Consider the following 18,691-nt stretch of genomic DNA (forward strand, 5'->3'; position numbering starts at 1 on the left):
ATTCTAGCCATTCTGTGGGCCTTCTTCTTTAAACACTAAAGAGTTCAAAGGCATCTCTGCAACTGATATATGCTTTTAAATGTGGTATTGAGCTGTCTGGGTATTCCATATGCCTTTAATCACTTGAAAACCAAAGACTGGTTTACATGGAGAACAGTCGGTGTGTGATTTTGTGAACTTGAAACAGTGCTTCCAGATTTCAGGAAAGAAAGTTACCAAAAAGTGAGACTGAGGGAAGATCATGCAGGGAACAGAATCCAAACAGCTGAGCTTCAACTGCCATCCATGCCCAGTGTGATGCATCGAAAATCTCCATGTTTTAGTCTAACAGTTGCACTCACGTTTATTCTAGTAAAACTGTAAAAAGGTTAAACCAAATAAACATTTTTATTAGAATGTTGTTTTTTATTTTAAATAATAAAACAAAAAGTTCTTGCAATGAAGCATAATTACTACCAACACTGTTTATAAAAAAAAAGAACCTGTACCAAGTTTTCTCCATCTATTGTACTTGTTCATCCAGAAGCAAGACATCCTCTTCATATACTGTTGCTTTGGGACACAATCACATGTTGACATGCCCCTTACCTACTCACCCCTCTGTGCAAAGCTGTACAGGGAAGTACCTACACACCTTCAATTTTGATTGGCTGATGATTGGCCAATTTTACCATCTCTATGTAATATGAGGGTCAACAGATTTTGAATACTATGAGCATATTGGCCTCAATTCATAAAAGGCTGTGCGATAAAACATTCTGGTTGTTAAAATACCGCATTCAGTATTTTAGACTTTTATATGCTAATTCATAAAGATTTTCACAGGTGCCTTTGAAGTGCAGTAAATTACCGAAGCCCATTAAGCGGTAACAGCAGAATTGTGGAGTTGTCTCTCTTTTGTTAGGGTCTGTTCAGACTGCACGCGTTTCCAGCCGCGTTTTGGAAATGCGTGCAGGAGGCAGACACGCACGACATCAGACAGTGCATATAGTGCGCTGTCTGATGTTCACACTGCATGCGTTCCGGACCTGTGCGGTCCGGGAACGCATGCTGCACACAGATTTTGACAAAACGCGCGGCTGACCCATTCAATTTTCAGTGATCGGATCAGCCACGCAACGCACACAAACGCGGATGGCGTGCGTTCGTACGGGTTGTGGTCCGCACGCGTTCCGCACGCATGGCCATCCGCATTTGTGATCTGAACGGGCCCTACACTGGGCCCTACACTGTTACTTGCAGTGAGGACATTACAATAGTAGGAGGCATCCCCGACATCCCTTTAGAATGTACTTGTGTTATACTGCCTCTGATCCCTCTGAATTTCTGTTCATTAGTCTTTGTTAACATTTTATTTAATTGCAACAACTTAGATGAACTCCAAGAGACTTTACATACAGTATGTCATACTTAAATGATTACCCACTAGTTCCTCCGCATATTCAAACATGAACTGAATGGGTTTCTGGGGAATTCTGTTTTGTTCCGATTCTCTGCTGGCTGCCTGGGGCTAGAAATGTTTTGTCCTGCTGGAGAAGCCGTGGGTCCTATCAAAATCCGATCAGGAGACCGGGGCTGTTTCTATTGGCTCCCTGGCTGCTCCTGTCAGTCACAGCTGTCTCTGCTACTGCTTGTGTGAGTCATGGTTCCCTGCACAGACTCACAGAGACTTCACATTGTTAAGACCACACCAGAGGTGTCGGTAATTATCGTGGGTATTGCCGCATGTTCTAGTTTCTATGAATTGACATTTACTGACATTTGTTGAGGTATTTACCGCACAAGTTGGTAATTTACCTCACTGCTCGGTAATTTCAGCTTTTCGTGCGGCAACAGTCTTTATGAATTGACACTTTCCTAAGTGCTCGGTAAAGTCAGCTGTTTTCTGCATTACCGAATGCGGTAATGCCTTATGAATTGAGTCCATTGTGTACGTAACCTCTCAAACTACATGGATGTGGTAAAATTGGTCTACCAAAATTGAAGATGTGTACCAGGTTTTACTGATTGGCAGCCAACCTGGAGCTAATCATAGGGATTTTTTTCTATGTGCTCTCTTAAGTCAGTATGTTACCTTTGACATAATTTCCTAATATGTGCAGAATTTATTGAGTTCTGCATTATTGAGAGTTTATTGAGAGTTTATTGCTGGGCCACTTGTCAAGAAGTGAAATTGTTTCTATTGCTTCTATTCACAACTTTCCATGTGGGGCTTAGGCCACATACACACATCAGACCATAGTCTTTTGAAAATGAAAGATCACAGACCAATTTTACCCCCTTCCATGTAGTATGAGAGCCATACCTACACAGTCTATTCTATGGAGCTGAACTCCCCATCAGATAACAATCTTTGCAAGATGCTGCACACAAAGATGCTGTACAGACACAAAAGATCAGTATCTGTCTGTTAAACAAGGTGTGTATGATGATCTGCAGATATCATAGACTATGAATGCATTTTGCAGGAATGGATCTTTTGCAGGAACAGATCTTTTGCAGATACTGATCTTTTGAATGTCTACAGCATCTTTTGTGTGCAGCATCTATCAAAGATTTCTGTCTGATGGGGAGTTCAGCTCCATAGAATAGACTGTGTAGGTATGGCTCTCATACTACATGGAAGGGGGTAAAATTGGTCTGTGATCTTTTTAAAAAGACTATGGTCTGATGTGTGTATGAGCCTTTAGTCTTTGCCACCTATGACCCCTCACCCTAACTCCAGACAATGTAACCCCGGCCATACACTATACGACTGTGGTGCCGACCATCCCGCAGTATACACAGGATCAACATTATGACTGAAATCGCAGGTCCATCATAAAAAAATGCCTATCCCGATCATGGGATGTTGCCCACAGGTCGGTCGCTGGACAACCGTGGCGCCGTGGTTAACCACAATTTCTGCCTAATTAGACATTTTTGGCAAATCTAACGTTTAATTGGGCAAAAAAATCATGTATAGTGTGTGGCCAGCTTTAGATTAAGCAGCAGCAGACTAGATAAGCTGGGATCGATGTAGTGGCAGCTGAAGATCTATGCTCTTGCTGTTGTCCACTTCCTGACACACTTCATGTTTGTATCAGTGGGAGTTTTTTCATATTTGAAAAATTCCTGAAAGGTTCAGGAAAAAAAGGACATTTATGAATCCTAACTGTAGCTTAAGCACCACTTTATAGTTACCTGTATGTAGTTTAGTTAAACCTACATGTCCTGTGGTTCTTGATGCTAGATATTAATTCTGCTATCCATTCTACTGTAATACAAATAATAATAATGTATACATAAGTTGTACATAAAATCCTCAGCCATATATTTCAGTTCCACTTTATATCATGTTTCTATGCCCACACATTTAGCCCAAGCTGGACTCATGATATAGCACTCTTCTCCCATCTTGAATGGGTCAGCTGGATAGCGTACTGGTTTAGGCTGTTGCCTTTGATGTGCGATTTGAGCCTCTGACCAGGGTTCAAATCAGTAAAAAGGTAAGGAGTCTTTGGCAAGGCTCCCTAATGATCCTGGACGCCTGTGGTGAGTGCCCTAAGTGGCTGCAGCCCTGAAGCGATTAAAGTCCACCAGGAGAAAACCGCAAAATAAATGTTATGTGTCTTGAATGCTTGTTTTGTCTTTTGTGTTCTTGTTGTTCTAAACCAAGGATTGGCCACAATTCTCTGTCAGAGACCAGTACAGTCATTTAATGAGCAAAGTGTTTTATTCTTTTGGCGGGGGCTCTGTTTCCTCCATTGGTGCTTCTGGATCTACAAACTCTGGAACTTCAGGCTCGGGCTGTAATATTTTTTCAATCTTGGTCACTCTCTGTTTCAGTTTTTGCTGAGCAGAGTCATATTCTGCCAACAGTCTAGCAAATTTAGTTTGCAAGTTATCAACCAAACCTTCCATGTGAGCTACTTTCTCTTCAATGTCTTTGGGGTCAACACCAGAATTAGCAATGTCTAAATCAAGAAGGCCATCTTTCATTAAAATCTGCCTTCCTTTTTCCTCTAACATGGCTTTTGCATCAGGATATTCCGTCAGTGCTTCCATGAGGTCATCTTTAGATAGGCAGAAGAGATCAGAATAGCCAATGCTTTTTATATTTGCTGTTCTTCTGTTTCCAGCTTTACTGCCTTTAATGTTAAGAATACTGATTTCCCCAAAATAGCTACCATCACTCAAGACCACAAACTGAGTGATACCATCATCAGCTACAACTGCAAGTTTACCTTCTTTGATGATGTACATCTCCCTCCCAATATCACCCTTTCTACAAATGTAATCTCCGGGGCTGTATACTTGAGGCTGAAGCTTCAACACCAATTCAATCAAGAGTCCAGCTTCACAATCAGCAAAGATACGGACTTTCTTCAATGTGTCCAGATGAACGTTGATGGCAATCTCTGCCCTTAACTTGTCTGGTAGGTATTTCAGCACGTCTCTTTCGTCAACCGCCTTTTTATTTGTCCATAGATAGTCAAACCACTTGATAACTCTTTTTTCCAAATCCTTGCTGACTTTACGGAAGTGCATGTATTGTTTAATGGCATCGATTCTGCCCTGGAATTCGGCTCTGGCAGCATTCATGTTGGAAATCATGGAGCCGACATTACCGACGATGGTAGCGAAAATCAAGACTCCCACTAAGAAGTCGGCCACCACGAACCAGAACTCAGAATCTTGCACAGGTGGTGGTGTTTCTCCGATGGTTGTTAGGGTTAGTGTTGACCAGTAGAGACTGTAAACATATTTCCTTGCCAGACGTCCATAATCTGGATCTGAGGTATTGGGGTAGACCCACGTGTCCTCTCCAAACCCTATGGCTTTAGAAATGGAGTAGTACACACAGGCATTCCAGTGGATGATGATCACGATGTACATGATGAGATTGGAAATTCTGAATATATTTGGATAGTTGGTCCTTGTCTCAGTTCGCTGGAAAAACTCAAACATGCGAGAAACTCTGAATAATTTATTTAGCCTGAGCTCTGGGTAGTTCAATCCACATTGTAAATATAATATATCTGTTGGTATGATGGACAACACATCCATTTTGAATTGAAAAGTTTTTTTGTATTTGTCTATCAATTTCATTTTATCTTTTACCAGAAGACCTTGCTCCAGATAACCTAAAATAAAACAAAATGTTTGAATATAATTACTATAAATGAATAAATGATGTACACACACACACAGGCATATATACACAGTACATTATTACTGTTGAATTTATGTCACATTTGCATGCTATTTTGGATGCTCATATCATTCACAACCCTCAGGCTTGTTTGATTTTAGCTGCAACCATAACAGGATTTGAGATAGTCCATCTATGCTGCACCAAACTCTCCTGTAGGGGCATACATTTAAAAAGGCATCTGGTCATTTCGGTGCCAGACTATATATATCCCTAACCTATACCCCACACTAACCCTCTCCCATCTACGCTTAACCACTTAACGACCGCCCACTGTACATGGGCGGCCGGAAAGTGGATCCCGCAAGGACTGCCGCATGTACAAGAGGCGGCGGTCCTTGTACGGGCATGGGCGGCGTGATCGCGTCACTCGTGACGCGATCCTCCGCCGGGGACTGGTTCTGCCCCCTTCGCGCTGCAACCCGCCGGCCATTCGGAAGCGCCGGCGGGTTACTAGCACCCAGATCGCCGCATACAAAGTGTATAATACACTTTGTAATGTATACAAAGTGTATTATACAGGCTGCCTCCTGCCCTGGTGGTCCCAGTGTCCGAGGGACCACCAGGGCAGGCTGCAGCCACCCTAGTCTGCACCCAAGAACACTGATTTTCCCCCCCTGCCCCCTGATCGCCCACAGCACCCCTCAGACCCCCCCCCTGCCCACCCCCCAGACCACTGTTTGCACCCAATCACCCCCCTAATCACCCATCAATCACTCCCTGTCACTATCTGTCAACGCTATTTTTTTTATGCCCTAAACTGCCCCTGCTCCCTCCTGATCACCCCCCACCCCTCAGATTCTCCCCAGACCCCCCCCCCAGAACCCCCCCCCCCTGTGTACTGTATGCATCTATCCCCAGATCACCTGTCAATCACCTGTCAATCACCCATCAATCACCCCCTGTCACTGCCACCCATCAATCAGCCCCTAACCTGCCCCTTGCGGGCAATCTAATCACCCACCCACACCAGTAGATCGCCCGCAGATCCGACGTCAGATCACCTCCCAAGTGCATTGTTTACATCTGTTCTCTACCCTAAACACCCACTAATTACCCATCAATCACCCCCTGTCACTGCTACCTATCAGATTAGACCCCTATCTGCCCCTAGGGCACTCAATCACCCACCCACACCCTCAGAACGCCCTCAGACCCCAGCCCTGATCACCTCGCCAGTGCATTGCTTGCATCTATTTCCCCCTCTAATCACACCTTGAGACACCCATCAATCACCTCCTGTCACCCCCTAGCACACCTACCCATCAGATCAGGCCCTAATTTGCCCCGTGTGGGCTCCTGATCACTCGGCCAAACCCTCAGATCCCCCTCAGACCCCCTTCCGATCACCTCCCCAGTGCATTGATTGCATCTGTTTTCCCCTCTAACCACCCCCTGAGACACCCATCAATCACCTCCTGTCACCCCCCTAGCACTCCTATCCATCAGATCAGGCCCAATACAACCTGTCATCTAAAAGGCCACCCTGCTTATGACCGGTTCCACAAAATTTGCCCCCTCATAGACCACCTGTCATCAAAATTTGCAGATGCTCATACCCCTGAACAGTCATTTTGAGACATTTGGTTTCTAGACTACTCACGGTTTTGGGCCCGTAAAATGCCAGGGCGGTATAGGAACCCCACAAGTGACCCCATTTTAGAAAAAATACACCCCAAGGTATTCTGTTAGGTGTATGACGAGTTCATAGAAGATTTTATTTTTTGTCCAAAGTTAGCGGAAATTGATTTTTATTGTTTTTTTTTCACAAAGTGTCATTTTTCACTAACTTGTGACAAAAAATAAAATCTTCTATGAACTCGCCATACACCTAACGAAATACCTTGGGGTGTCTTCTTTCTAAAATGGGGTCACTTGTGGGGTTCCTATACTGCCCTGGCATTTTAGGGGCCCTAAACCGTGAGGAGTAGTCTAGAAAACAAATGCCTCAAAATGACCTGTGAATAGGACGTTGGGCCCCTTAGCGCACCTAGGCTGCAAAAAAGTGTCACACATGTGGTACCGCCGTATTCAGGAAAAGTAGTATAATGTGTTTTGGGGTGTATTTTTACACATACCCATGCTGGGTGGGAGAAATCTCTCTGTAAATGGACAATTGTGTGTAAAAAAAAATCAAACAATTGTAATTTACAGAGATAATTCTCTCACCCAGCATGGGTATGTGTAAAAATACACCCCAAAACACATTATACTACTTCTCCTGAGTACGGTGGTACCACATGTGTGGCACTTTTTTACACTCTAAGTACGCTAAGGGGCCCAAAGTCCAATGAGTACCTTTAGGATTTCACAGGTCATTTTGAGAAATTTCGTTTCAAGACTACTACTCACGGTTTAGGGACCCTTAAATGCCAGGGCAGTATAGGAACCCCACAAATGACCCCATTCTAGAAAGAAGACACCCAAAGGTATTCCGTTAGGGAGTATGGTGAGTTCAAAGAAGATTTTATTTTTTGTCACAAGTTAGCGGAAAATGACACTTTGTGAAAAAAAAAACAAATAAAATCAATTTCCGCTAACTTGTGACAAAAAAATAAAATCTTCTATGAACTCACCATACTCCTAACGGAATACCTTGGGGTGTCTTCTTTCTAAAATGGGGTCATTAGTGGGGTTCCTATACTGCCCTGGCATTTTAGGGGCCCTAAACTGTGAGGAGTAGTCTTGAAACAAAAATGACCTGTGAAATCCTAAAGGTACTCATTGGACTTTGGGCCCCTTAGCGCAGTTAAGGTGCAAAAAAGTGCCACACATGTGGTATCGTCGTACTCCGGAGAAGTAGTATAATGTGTTTTGGGGTGTATTTTTACACATACCCATGCTGAGTGGGAGAAATCTCTCTGTAAATGGACAATTGTGTGTATAAAAAAATCAAACAATTGTCATTTACAGAGATATTTCTCCCACCCAGCATGGGTATGTGTAAAAATACACCCCAAAACACATTATACTACTTCTCTTGAGTATGGCGGTACCACATGTGTGGCACTTTTTTACACCCTAAGTGCACTAAGGGGCCCAAAGTCCAATGAGTACCTTTAGGATTTCACAGGTCATTTTGCGACATTTGGTTTCAAGACTACTCCTCACGGTTTAGGGCCCCTAAAATGCCAGGGCAGTATAGGAACCCCACAAATGACCCCATTCTAGAAAGAAGACACCCAAAGGTATTCCGTTAGGAGTATGGTGAGTTCATAGAAGATTTTATTTTTTGTCACAAGTTAGCGGAAAATGACACGTTGTGAAAAAAAACAATACAAATCAATTTCCGCTAACTTGTGACAAAAATAAAATCTTCTATGAACTCACCATACTCCTAATGGAATACCTTGGGGTGTCTTCTTTCTAAAATGGGGTCATTTGTGGGGTTCCTATACTGCCCTGGCATTTTAGGGGCCCTAAACCGTGAGGAGTAGTCTTGAAACCAAATGTCGCAAAATGACCTGTGAAATCCTAAAGGTACTCATTGGACTTTGGGCCCCTATGCGCAGTTAGGGTGCAAAAAAGTGCCACACATGTGGTATCGCCGTACTCAGGAGAAGTAGTATAATGTGTTTTGGGGTGTATTTTTACACATAACCATGCTGAGTGGGAGAAAGATCTCTGTAAATGGACAATTGTGTGTAAAAAAAATAAAAAAATTGTCATTTACAGAGATATTTCTCCCACCCAGCATCGGTATGTGTAAAAATACACCCCAAAACACATTCTTCTACTTCTACTGAGTACGGCAATACCACATGTATGGCACTTTTTTGCAGCCTAACTACGCTAAGGGGTCCAAAGTCCAATGAGCACCTTTAGGCTTTACAGGGGTGCTTACAATTTAGCACCCCCCAAAATGTCAGGACAGTAAACACACCCCATTTTGGAAAGTAGTCACTTTAAGGTATTCAGAGAGGGGCATGGTGAGTCCGTGGCAGATTTCATTTTTTTTTTGTCGCAAGTTAGAAGAAATGAAAACTTTTTTTTTTTTGTCACAAAGTGTCATTTTCCACTAACTTGTGACAAAAAATAATATCTTCTATGAACTCACTATGCCTCTCAGTGAATACTTTGGGATGTCTTCTTTCCAAAATGGGGTCATTTGGGGGGTATTTATACTATCCTGGAATATTAGCCCCTCATGAAACATGACAGGTGGTCAGAATAGTCAGAGATGCTTGAAAATGGGAAAATTCACTTTTTGCACCATAGTTTGTAAACGCTATAACTTTTACCCAAACCAATAAATATAGGCTGAATGGGGTTTTTTTTTTTTATCAAAAACATGTTTGTCCACATTTTTCGCGCTGCATGTATACAGAAATTTTACTTGATTTGAAAAATGTCAGCACAGAAAGTTAAAAAAAATCATTTTTTTGACAAAATTCATGTCTTTTTTGATGAATATAATAAAAAGTAAAAATCGCAGCAGCAATCAAATAGCACCAAAAGAAAGCTGTATTAGTGACAAGAAAAGGAGCCAAAATTCATTTAGGTGGTAGGTTGTATGAGCGAGCAATAAACCGTGAAAGCTGCAGTGGTCTGAATGGAAAAAAAGGGTCTGGTCCTTAAGGGGGGTAAAGCCCACGGTCCTCAAGTGGTTAACATTAACCACTGCAGGACCATAAACTTATACGCCCGTAGTGACCAGGCTATTTTTACTAATTAGGGCTCTGCAGCTTTAAGTGCTCGCTGCAGAGCCATACAAGTCAGTACACAAGTGATCCCCCCCCCCCCTTTTCTGCCCAACAACAGAGCTTTTAGTTGGTGGGCTCTGGTCGCTGCAGGGATGTTTCTTTATTTATTTATATGTTTATTTGTTTTTTGTTTTTTTTTATTAAATTTGACCTTTTTTTATATATATTTCTTTCCTCTCCCTCCTTCCCTCCCCCTGCCAGCCAATCACCGCAATCGGCTGTCATAGGCATCAGCCTATGAGAGCTGATCTCTCCTGTGCCACCCCAGGGGACAGCCGAGTGTCACGTCTGTTCCCAGTACAGCGCTGCCATAGATCGCAGCGCTGTACAATGTAAATATACAGCGATTTGCTATCTAACAGTCTCCTAGCGGCGATGGCCGCTGGGAGACTGATGACAGAGCTCTGCTCCATCATTTAAGTGAAGATGTGCGCGCATTGGCGTGTGCGATCTCCTGCAAAACCCCGCCCCAGGACTTCACGCCAATTGGTGTTAGGCGGTCCTTAAGAGGTTAAAGTAGACCTGAACTCAGAACTTCCTCTCTGCTCTAAAAGATAAGCAACAGCATAATAACCTTTAAAGAAAAACATTTCCTTGTTTCAGCTGATAGAAAACCTGCAATAACTCTGCACCTTCATGAAAGCAGACATAGGGTTAACATCCTGTGTTTACAAATTAGCTGCTCTGCCTAGATAGCCAGCTGACACAGCTGATAGATCAGATTACACTTGTGATTAGTCACAGATGAGGGGGAATTAGGCTAAACTCTCTAAATACATACAGGGTGCATTTCTCTATGTTTTCCTTATGTCATGTGGAAGAGTTCAGGTCCACTTTAACCCCCTACCTACATTAACCTTCCCTTCCCTACGCTGACAATAGCTGTTAGCAAGCACTATTCCGTAGGTGATTTTGGATTCAGTTACATACTAGCCAAACCCCGGGTGCCTGATAACTCATCCCCGCCACTACCTCCGCCAATATTCAGAGTTCGGCTACACGATAGCTGAACTCCGTGCTCTGCTTACCGACTCCCTCTGTTGATATCCGGGATTTGACTACAAGATAGTCAAACACTGAGCACCACTTACAGACCTCCACCACTATTCCTCCACCACTATTCCTCCACCACTATTCCAAGTTCGGCTATATGATAGCTGAGTTCCAGGTGCTGCCCCCACTTTCTTCCGCTATCTAGAGTTTGGCTACATGGTAGCTGAATTCTTTGCTCGGCAGCTGCGGCTGCTTACTTCCTCCACCGCTAGCTGGAGTTTGGCTATATAGCATGTTAATTAGTTGGCCACTGCAGCAATTTATGTTGTCTAAGGTGCCGCATAATTTACCAATTGGGCTATGTGCGCAAAACAACTTATTGGCCTGTAGAGTTGACTGCAGTTTGACAGTTTAATGAGTACAGTGGAATAAAATGGAAAGAAGCATCCTACTCAGCTGCTTCCCACTTACTTTAGACAAGCTGTCAGTTAGCAGTTTACGCTGCCAGTAGGATTTACAATCACTTTACCAGCAGTCTGTACTGTACACAGCACATGACAGTGCTTTGGCTGCTGCTGGCTTCTTCTGCTCTCCTGCCCATCACACTTCCCACCTGTGTGTTTCAGCATGCCTCTAACATGCCTTATACTATACTGAATGCCTTTATACCTACCTATAGTGAAAGTCCCCCCTGTACCTACTACCTATACTGAAGACCCTTATACCTACTTACCTATACTGAAAGCCCCTATACCTACCTACCTATACTGAAGGCCCCTATACCTACCTACCTATGCTGAAAGCCCCTATACCTACCTACCTATACTGAAGGCCCCTATACCTACCTACCTATACGGAAGGCCCCTATACCTACCTATAGTGAAGGTCCCTATACTTAACTATCTATACTAAAGACCCCTATACCTACCTACCTATACTGAAGACACCCTATACCTACCTACCTATACTGAAGGCTCCTATAATTACTACCTATAATGAACCTGCCTATACCTAGCTACCTATAATGAACTAAAGTCCCTTATACCTACCTACTTATACTGAAGGCCCCTATACCTACCTACACAGAAGACCCCTATACCTAGCTATCTATATTGAACGCATCTATACCTAGCTACTTATCCTGAAGGCATCTATACCTAGCTACCTATACTGAAGCAAAGCCCCCAGCAAAGCAAAGACCCCGGGGCCCCAGCCTAGCAAAGCCCCCAGCAAAGTAAAGCCCCTGGGCCAGCAAAGCCCCCAGCCTAGCACAGCAGAGCCCCAAGGCCCAGCAGAGCCCCCAGGAAAGCAAAGCCCCCAGATCAGCAAAGCAAAGCCCTGGGTCCACAGCCCAGCAAAGCATACAGCCAAGCAAAGCTCCCAGCTCAGCAAAGCATAGTAAAGCCCTATCCCAGCAAAGCGCCCAAAAATGCCCTAACCCCAGCAAAGCCCCCAGCAAAGCCCTAGGCCAGCTCAGCATCACCACCAGCCAGGCCACAGCATCACCACCAGCAATGCCAGCATAGCATCACCACCAGCCAGGCAGCCCAGCATAACCGCCAGCCAGCCGAAGACAAGACAGAAGCCAGGTTAGGGGCTTATTTATGTGTAGGCAATACTGCCTATTGAATATATTTAAGTTATACCAGTGCTATGTTCATGTACATTTGGCCCCACCTATGACCATGCCCACTTTCTGTGGTCTGACCACACCCATTTTTTGCTGCGGTCATTCCCTCCTGGTGCCCAGGGGTGCCCCGGATCTCCCAGAAAACTAGAAATGCCCCTGGTGTTACTTTAATAAAGAAAATAAGCTACATACATTTCACTAAACATATACTTACCTGTTCTTGTTCTAACAAACATGTCCGCTATATAGATGGCATCTGACAAATAGTCCAGAACAAACCAAGCTTCTAGATAGTCTTGTTGAAGTTCATCAAAGCAAGCCCTGCAAGACCAAAAATATATTTTAACTACAGTAGGTGCCTGGCAATGATCTAAAGTCAATTATAGAGTAGAGTACAGTACCTACAGTCAGTTATACCGTATAGTAAATCTTTATTGTCCGCTAATATGGGATCAGCGATTGAACGGGTAAGTAATTCAACTGTTTGCCAGGAAACAAGCATTACTCTTAAAATTAATCTCATTGAACATTTCTAATAACTAGTCAAATGCATTTTGATGTAAGTCTTGCATTCTGCTTAAAGCAGTAAATGAATACCTGAAGTGAGAGGCACATGGAGGCTGCCATATTTATTTCCCTTTAAACAATACCGGTTGCCTGGCATCCTGCTGATCTTTTTTGTACTAGTAGTGTCTGAATCACACACCTGAAATAAGCATGTGGCTAATCCAGTCAGACTTCAGTCAAAAACATCTGATCTGCATGCTTGTTCAGGGGCCATGGCTAAGGCCTCATTCACATATCCCTCTCAGTTCAATGGTGCTGTAGCCTCCCTGGTGGTAATGATGAGGCTGACGCGTTGTTAAAAAACTTGCTACAATGGGTATAGACGAGTTAGGTTTCTCCACACTGAAAACAAGCCTGGAAAGAGTTACAAAGGTGTATATACACCATCTACTGGCAGTAGACACATATTACTACATTACAGAAAATTCAAACTAATACCATACTGTATATTGTACAGAGAATGACACTTATTGCCACACTGGTCTGAACTTGGCCGTGATGGACTATAACGACCACCATGGCTAAGAGTTGTGCAGCAGACCAGAATGTGTACAGTGGCCCAATGATGATCTCTAAAGATCTGGCATGTTGGACCTTTAGTTATGCCTAAGCATGGCCATAGCCGGCCTTTGACCTGTGCGACCGGAGCGGTCACTCAGGGCGCTGGCTTCCAAGGGGGCGCCTAATAGCTGGTTACCTATGCTGAGGGCACCTACACCTGGCTACCTATACTGGGGGCACCTATAGCTGGCTACCTTTACTGAGGGCACCAATACCTGGCTATACTGGAGGCACCTACGCCTGGCTACCTATGGGGGAGATGGAGACCTTCAACTGACTTCCTATACTGGGGGCACCTATGCTTGGCAACCTATATTGAGGGCACCTACACGAGATCGGGGGGCGTTTTTTTGGGAGGGGCACACTGCGGCTATAACGCGTGGTGCAAATTGTCTGTGCTGTGCTATCATTCTAAATGGGGAGGCGGCTAACTGTCCCACTGATTGTTTTTTATTAATATTCCTGAAAGGTTCTAGCCTTCATTTTCAAAGAGACTCTGAAGCGAGAATAAATCTCGCTTCAGAGCTCATAGTTAGCAGGAGCATGTGTGCCCCTGCTAAACCGCCGCTATTGCCCAGCTAAACGGGGGTCCCTTCACCCCCAAACCCACCCCCGCAACACTTGGTCGTGGACTTGGTTGCTCCTGGAGGCAGGGCTAACGGCTGCAGCCCTGCCTCCAGTCGCGTCTATCAGCGGCGCATCAGCGCCTCTCCCCCGCCCCTCTTAGTGAGGGAAGACTGAGAGGGGCGGGAGAGAGGCGGAGATACGCGCTGACAGACGCGCGTGGGGCAGGGCTGCGGCAGTTAGCCCTGCCCCAACCAGGAAGCGCTCCCCCGCTGCACCGAGGGGATTTTGGGGTGAAGGGACCCCCGTTAAGCCGCAGGATAGCGGTGGTTTAGCAGGGGTACACATGCTTCTGCTAACTATAAGGTCTGAAGCAAGATTTATTCTCGCTTCAGACTCTTTTTAAGTATATTCAGGATAATGCACTCTTTCCATCCATTCATAGTATTAGTATTATTAGTATCAATAGTATTTTTCCTATTATACATATGTGACGTGTCACAGAGAGCTGAGCATTTGGCGTGATGTGTCACGACGTCAAAAAGGGTGCTAACTACTGTCCTAGGAGGTAACTCAGGAGAAAAGGGGAATTGCATATGGGCCTGTGTGTGTGAGTGCGTGTGTGTGAGTGCGTGTGTGTGCGCGCATGCATGAAGAGGATGAAGGGGGGCACAAAAATCAGGTTTCGCTCAGGGCGCTGTGAAACCTAAGGCCGGCCCTGAGCATGGCCAACAGCATTGTTCTTGGCACCTCCCCACCCACTGGAAGCCGCTAAGTCAGATGCGCTTGTCGTCCCTTCGCCCCCCCCCCCCCCCCCCCGTGCATTGCAACAGTGGCGTCATCAGTCAAAGGTGAGAGTGCACTAACAACACTGTACAGACATGTCATCAGCCTTTGCACACGATGCGTCTTTTGCTATGCTTGGGGGAGAAATGATGAGCGTGTGTAATGAAGAGGTTTATGGTGGTGGGAGCAGTGAGAACAATGCTATTGTGCTGTGCTCGGGCATTGCTAAAAATCTAACATGCCGTATCTTCATGCAAACATTGTGCGCCTGATGTAGTCATGCTGGTCTGACCATAATGACCACCCCCGCCATGGCAATTGTTATGGTGCACCACTCAGAGTTCAGACCAGCGTGTGCATGAACCTTTAGGGCTGTTTCAGGCGGATGTCTCAATCACCTGCCCAGAGTCTCATCCAAATGCTTTTCTGCAAGCGTGCAGAAAAGCATTTGTTGACTTTCAGCTGCAATTCCCAGCGATCGTCATTTTTCTCCCGCAGGGGGACACAGGAATGCGGCGCTAATGGACCCAGAACGACCAGACCCTGCTGCTTCCAGACAGTGGAAAAAATAAAGATCAAAATGCTGCTTTTGCATAAACGGCGGTAAATGACGTGCAAGTGTGCGTGTGAACTGGCCCTTAGTTATACCACACAAGAGAGATGTTTTAGGTAAACACTATATGGTATTTATTTCTGCATCTGTAGATTTATTTCTTTATCCATATTTGAAGAGGATTTTTCTATTTGTAATAAAAAAGTTGAAATTTTAATTTAATATTTTGGCATGATTTTGTTTTGAAGCTTGTATTATACTAAAAATGGATACTAGACCCTTGTTTGACGGATTTTAGTAAGTTGCAAGCAAAAATTTCACGAAAATTAATTGAACCACTTTTTGCACAGAAATCCTGCAGAAATTGAACGCTAGAGAGGTTAAATAGCTGCCTACTGTTTCTAACATTTAGACTAGGTTCACAGTGGATGTAAAATCAGGAACACAATGGAATGGTAAAGTTGCGCCACACGTTATCCGAACATTGCGTGGCATACAGTGAAGCATACAGTCTATTCAACGTATGCTTCACCGTCACTGTTAACGCGTGCATTTTTTAGGATGCTGCAAGCCGATAGACCCTACCTTTCATTGCACTGTGGTAAGCCACGTTACAATGCAGCCATCACACCGTACCACATCGCTCCACTGTGAAGCTAGCCTAATTCATTCCAAAAGTCCCGCAGCCACATGCGCTTCCTACATAAAAACACTCTCCTTTACAGCCAAAAAAAAAATCTATTATCAGAGAAAATTACTTTGTGAGGAAATGTTAAGCTTTGGTTTATGTTTGAATAAAAGGCATACTAAATATTGAGCAGAATAGAAAACAGTAAAAGGTCACCTTGCAATAATCATGGTCCAGTTGTACATTACTGGCATTGTAATGCAAAACAGCCAATTGTAATATAAATTCCCCGCTGGATCAATAACATAAATGTCTTTCTTTGGCCTGTAGACAAGAAAAAAAGGATAATTCATAAATCGATAAACATCAAACTTGGAAGATAGATATGTAAAATGAAGAAATGCCCAACTCATTCTTATGTGTAAATAATACAACTCCAAACACTTTGCTCAGGTTAAACTAGACATATGTGGATGATATTTAGCTCAGCAGTTGATGATTTATCTACTACTGCTGTTTGAGATCATCATCATTAACCACTTCAGCCTTCAGTCGTTTTCACTTTATGCATCCGAGCAATGTTCACCTCCCATTCATTAGCCTATAACTTTATCACTACTTATCACAATGAACTGATCTATATCTTGTTTTTTCCGCCACCAATTAGGCTTTCTTTGGGGGGTACATTTTGCTAAGAGCTACCTTACTGTAAATGCATTTTAACAGTAAGAATAAGAAAACAAATGAAAAAATTCATTATTTGTCAGTTTTCGGCCATTATAGTTTTAAAATAAAACATGCCTCCATAATTAAAACCCACATATTGTATTTGCCCATATCTCACGGTTATTTCACCGTTTAAATTATGTCCCTATCACAATGTATCGCGACAATATTTTATTTGGAAATAAAAGAGCATTTTTTCCGTTTTGCATCCATCACTGTTTACAAGCTTATAAAAAAAAAAAATAGAGAGAAATATTTCATCTTTACATAGATATTTAAAAAGTTTAGACCCTTAGGTAAATATTTATGTGTTTTTTTTTTTATAGTAATGTTTTTGTTTTTTTTTATTAAACATTTTATGTGGGCATTTTTGGGAGGGTGGGATATAAATAGTGTTTTATTGGGGGAAATATTTGTGTATTGTAATGTTTTTTTACTTTTACTTGTAGTTTTACTTTTTGGCCACAAGATGGCAATCTTGAGTTTGTTTAGATGACGTCACTCTAAGCGTACAATGTACGCTTAGAGGGACAGAGCTTCAGAAAAAGCGTAGCTTCCGAGAGAAGCTGTCGCTTTTTCAGCGGGGGAGAGGAATCAGTGATCGGGCACCATAGCCCGATACATTGATTCCTGGGCTACCGAATCCGCGGCCGGGAGTGCGCGTGCACGTGCACGATCGGCCGCGGGAGCGTGCGGACGCGCACGTGGCCTCCAGGACGTAGGTACTACGTCCTGGAGGCATAAATGGTTAAGGTCAACTGAAGTGAGAAGTATATGGAGGCTGCCATATTTATTTAAACAATACCAGTTGCATGGCAGCCCTGCTGATCTATTTGGCTGTAGTAGTGACTGATTCACACCAGAAACAATCATGCAGCTAATCTTGTCAGATCTGACAACATCAGAAACACCTGACCTGCTGCATGCTTGTCCAGGGGCTATGGGTAAAGGTATTAAAGGCAGAAGATCAGCAGATAGCCAAGCGACACTGAAGCGAAAAAAAATGTTGATATAATTAATTGATTGTGTAGTACGCATACTTACTAGAACATTAGAAGCAAAGGAAATATTCTCATATTTTTATTTTCAGTTATATAGAGTTTTTTATAACATTGCATCATTCTCTAATATTAGCAGTTTACACACTACTCAGCATTCTAAATGATTTTGCAGAGCAGCCCAGTGAACTATTGACCTGCCCTGTGCAGAAGAAAAAACAATATAGTTACTGACAGTTGAGATAACAGGCTTCAGAAGACAGAACTCTCTGCGACTTTGAAAGTCGTGGAGTTTAATGGCTTTTTTGCATAGATAACAACTGGAGTTTCTTAACTCAGTTAAAATAGTATTAGACTCACATATCTGTTGCTGTTTTATTTCTTGGCTATACTACACATGCCAATCATTATATCAGTTTTTTTTTTTTTTTGCTTCAGTGTCTCTTTAAAGTTTAAGAGGAAATGCATATGGCAGCCTCCCTATTCCTCTCACTTCAGTTGTCCTTTAAGGGCACTGCCTCTGAGCCACTACTAGCTGGGAGCATGTTGTGCTGTTGTGTCCTCCAGTATATGTGGTCCATGGGATGCTAATAATTCTGGTACACACATTTAATGCAAACTGTCTGCAGCTTGGAATTACACTAATGCACCCTCTGCTGATTTGATTTAGTAAAGTCCAAGCTAAATACAATTGTATTAATTTGCATGCAAGCTGGATTTTGTAGCATCTCATTGACCATCTGGAGTCCAGAGACTCTGACCCACTGTCTCCTCTACAAGGGAAGCAT

General features: G+C 43.4%; 1 protein-coding gene across 2 annotated transcripts in view; it reads right to left on the bottom strand.

Moving 5' to 3' along the window:
* Positions 1 to 2,620: 2,620 nt before the first annotated feature.
* CNGA1 (cyclic nucleotide gated channel subunit alpha 1) overlaps positions 2,621 to 18,691 on the bottom strand; it is a 92,319-nt gene continuing 76,248 nt past the window's right edge. For both annotated transcript variants that reach the window (XM_068278539.1, XM_068278538.1), the window contains 3 exons: positions 16,396 to 16,503; positions 12,735 to 12,841; positions 2,621 to 5,126 (listed from right to left, as the gene is read on the bottom strand). In XM_068278539.1, the coding sequence (XP_068134640.1) occupies positions 3,715 to 5,126; positions 12,735 to 12,841; positions 16,396 to 16,503 (1,627 nt within the window). In that variant the 3' untranslated portion in view covers positions 2,621 to 3,714. The remainder of the gene's footprint in view (positions 5,127 to 12,734; positions 12,842 to 16,395; positions 16,504 to 18,691) is intronic.

Source organism: Hyperolius riggenbachi, chromosome 1 (genome assembly GCF_040937935.1).
Source record: "Hyperolius riggenbachi isolate aHypRig1 chromosome 1, aHypRig1.pri, whole genome shotgun sequence".
Lineage (NCBI taxonomy): Eukaryota > Metazoa > Chordata > Amphibia > Anura > Hyperoliidae > Hyperolius > Hyperolius riggenbachi.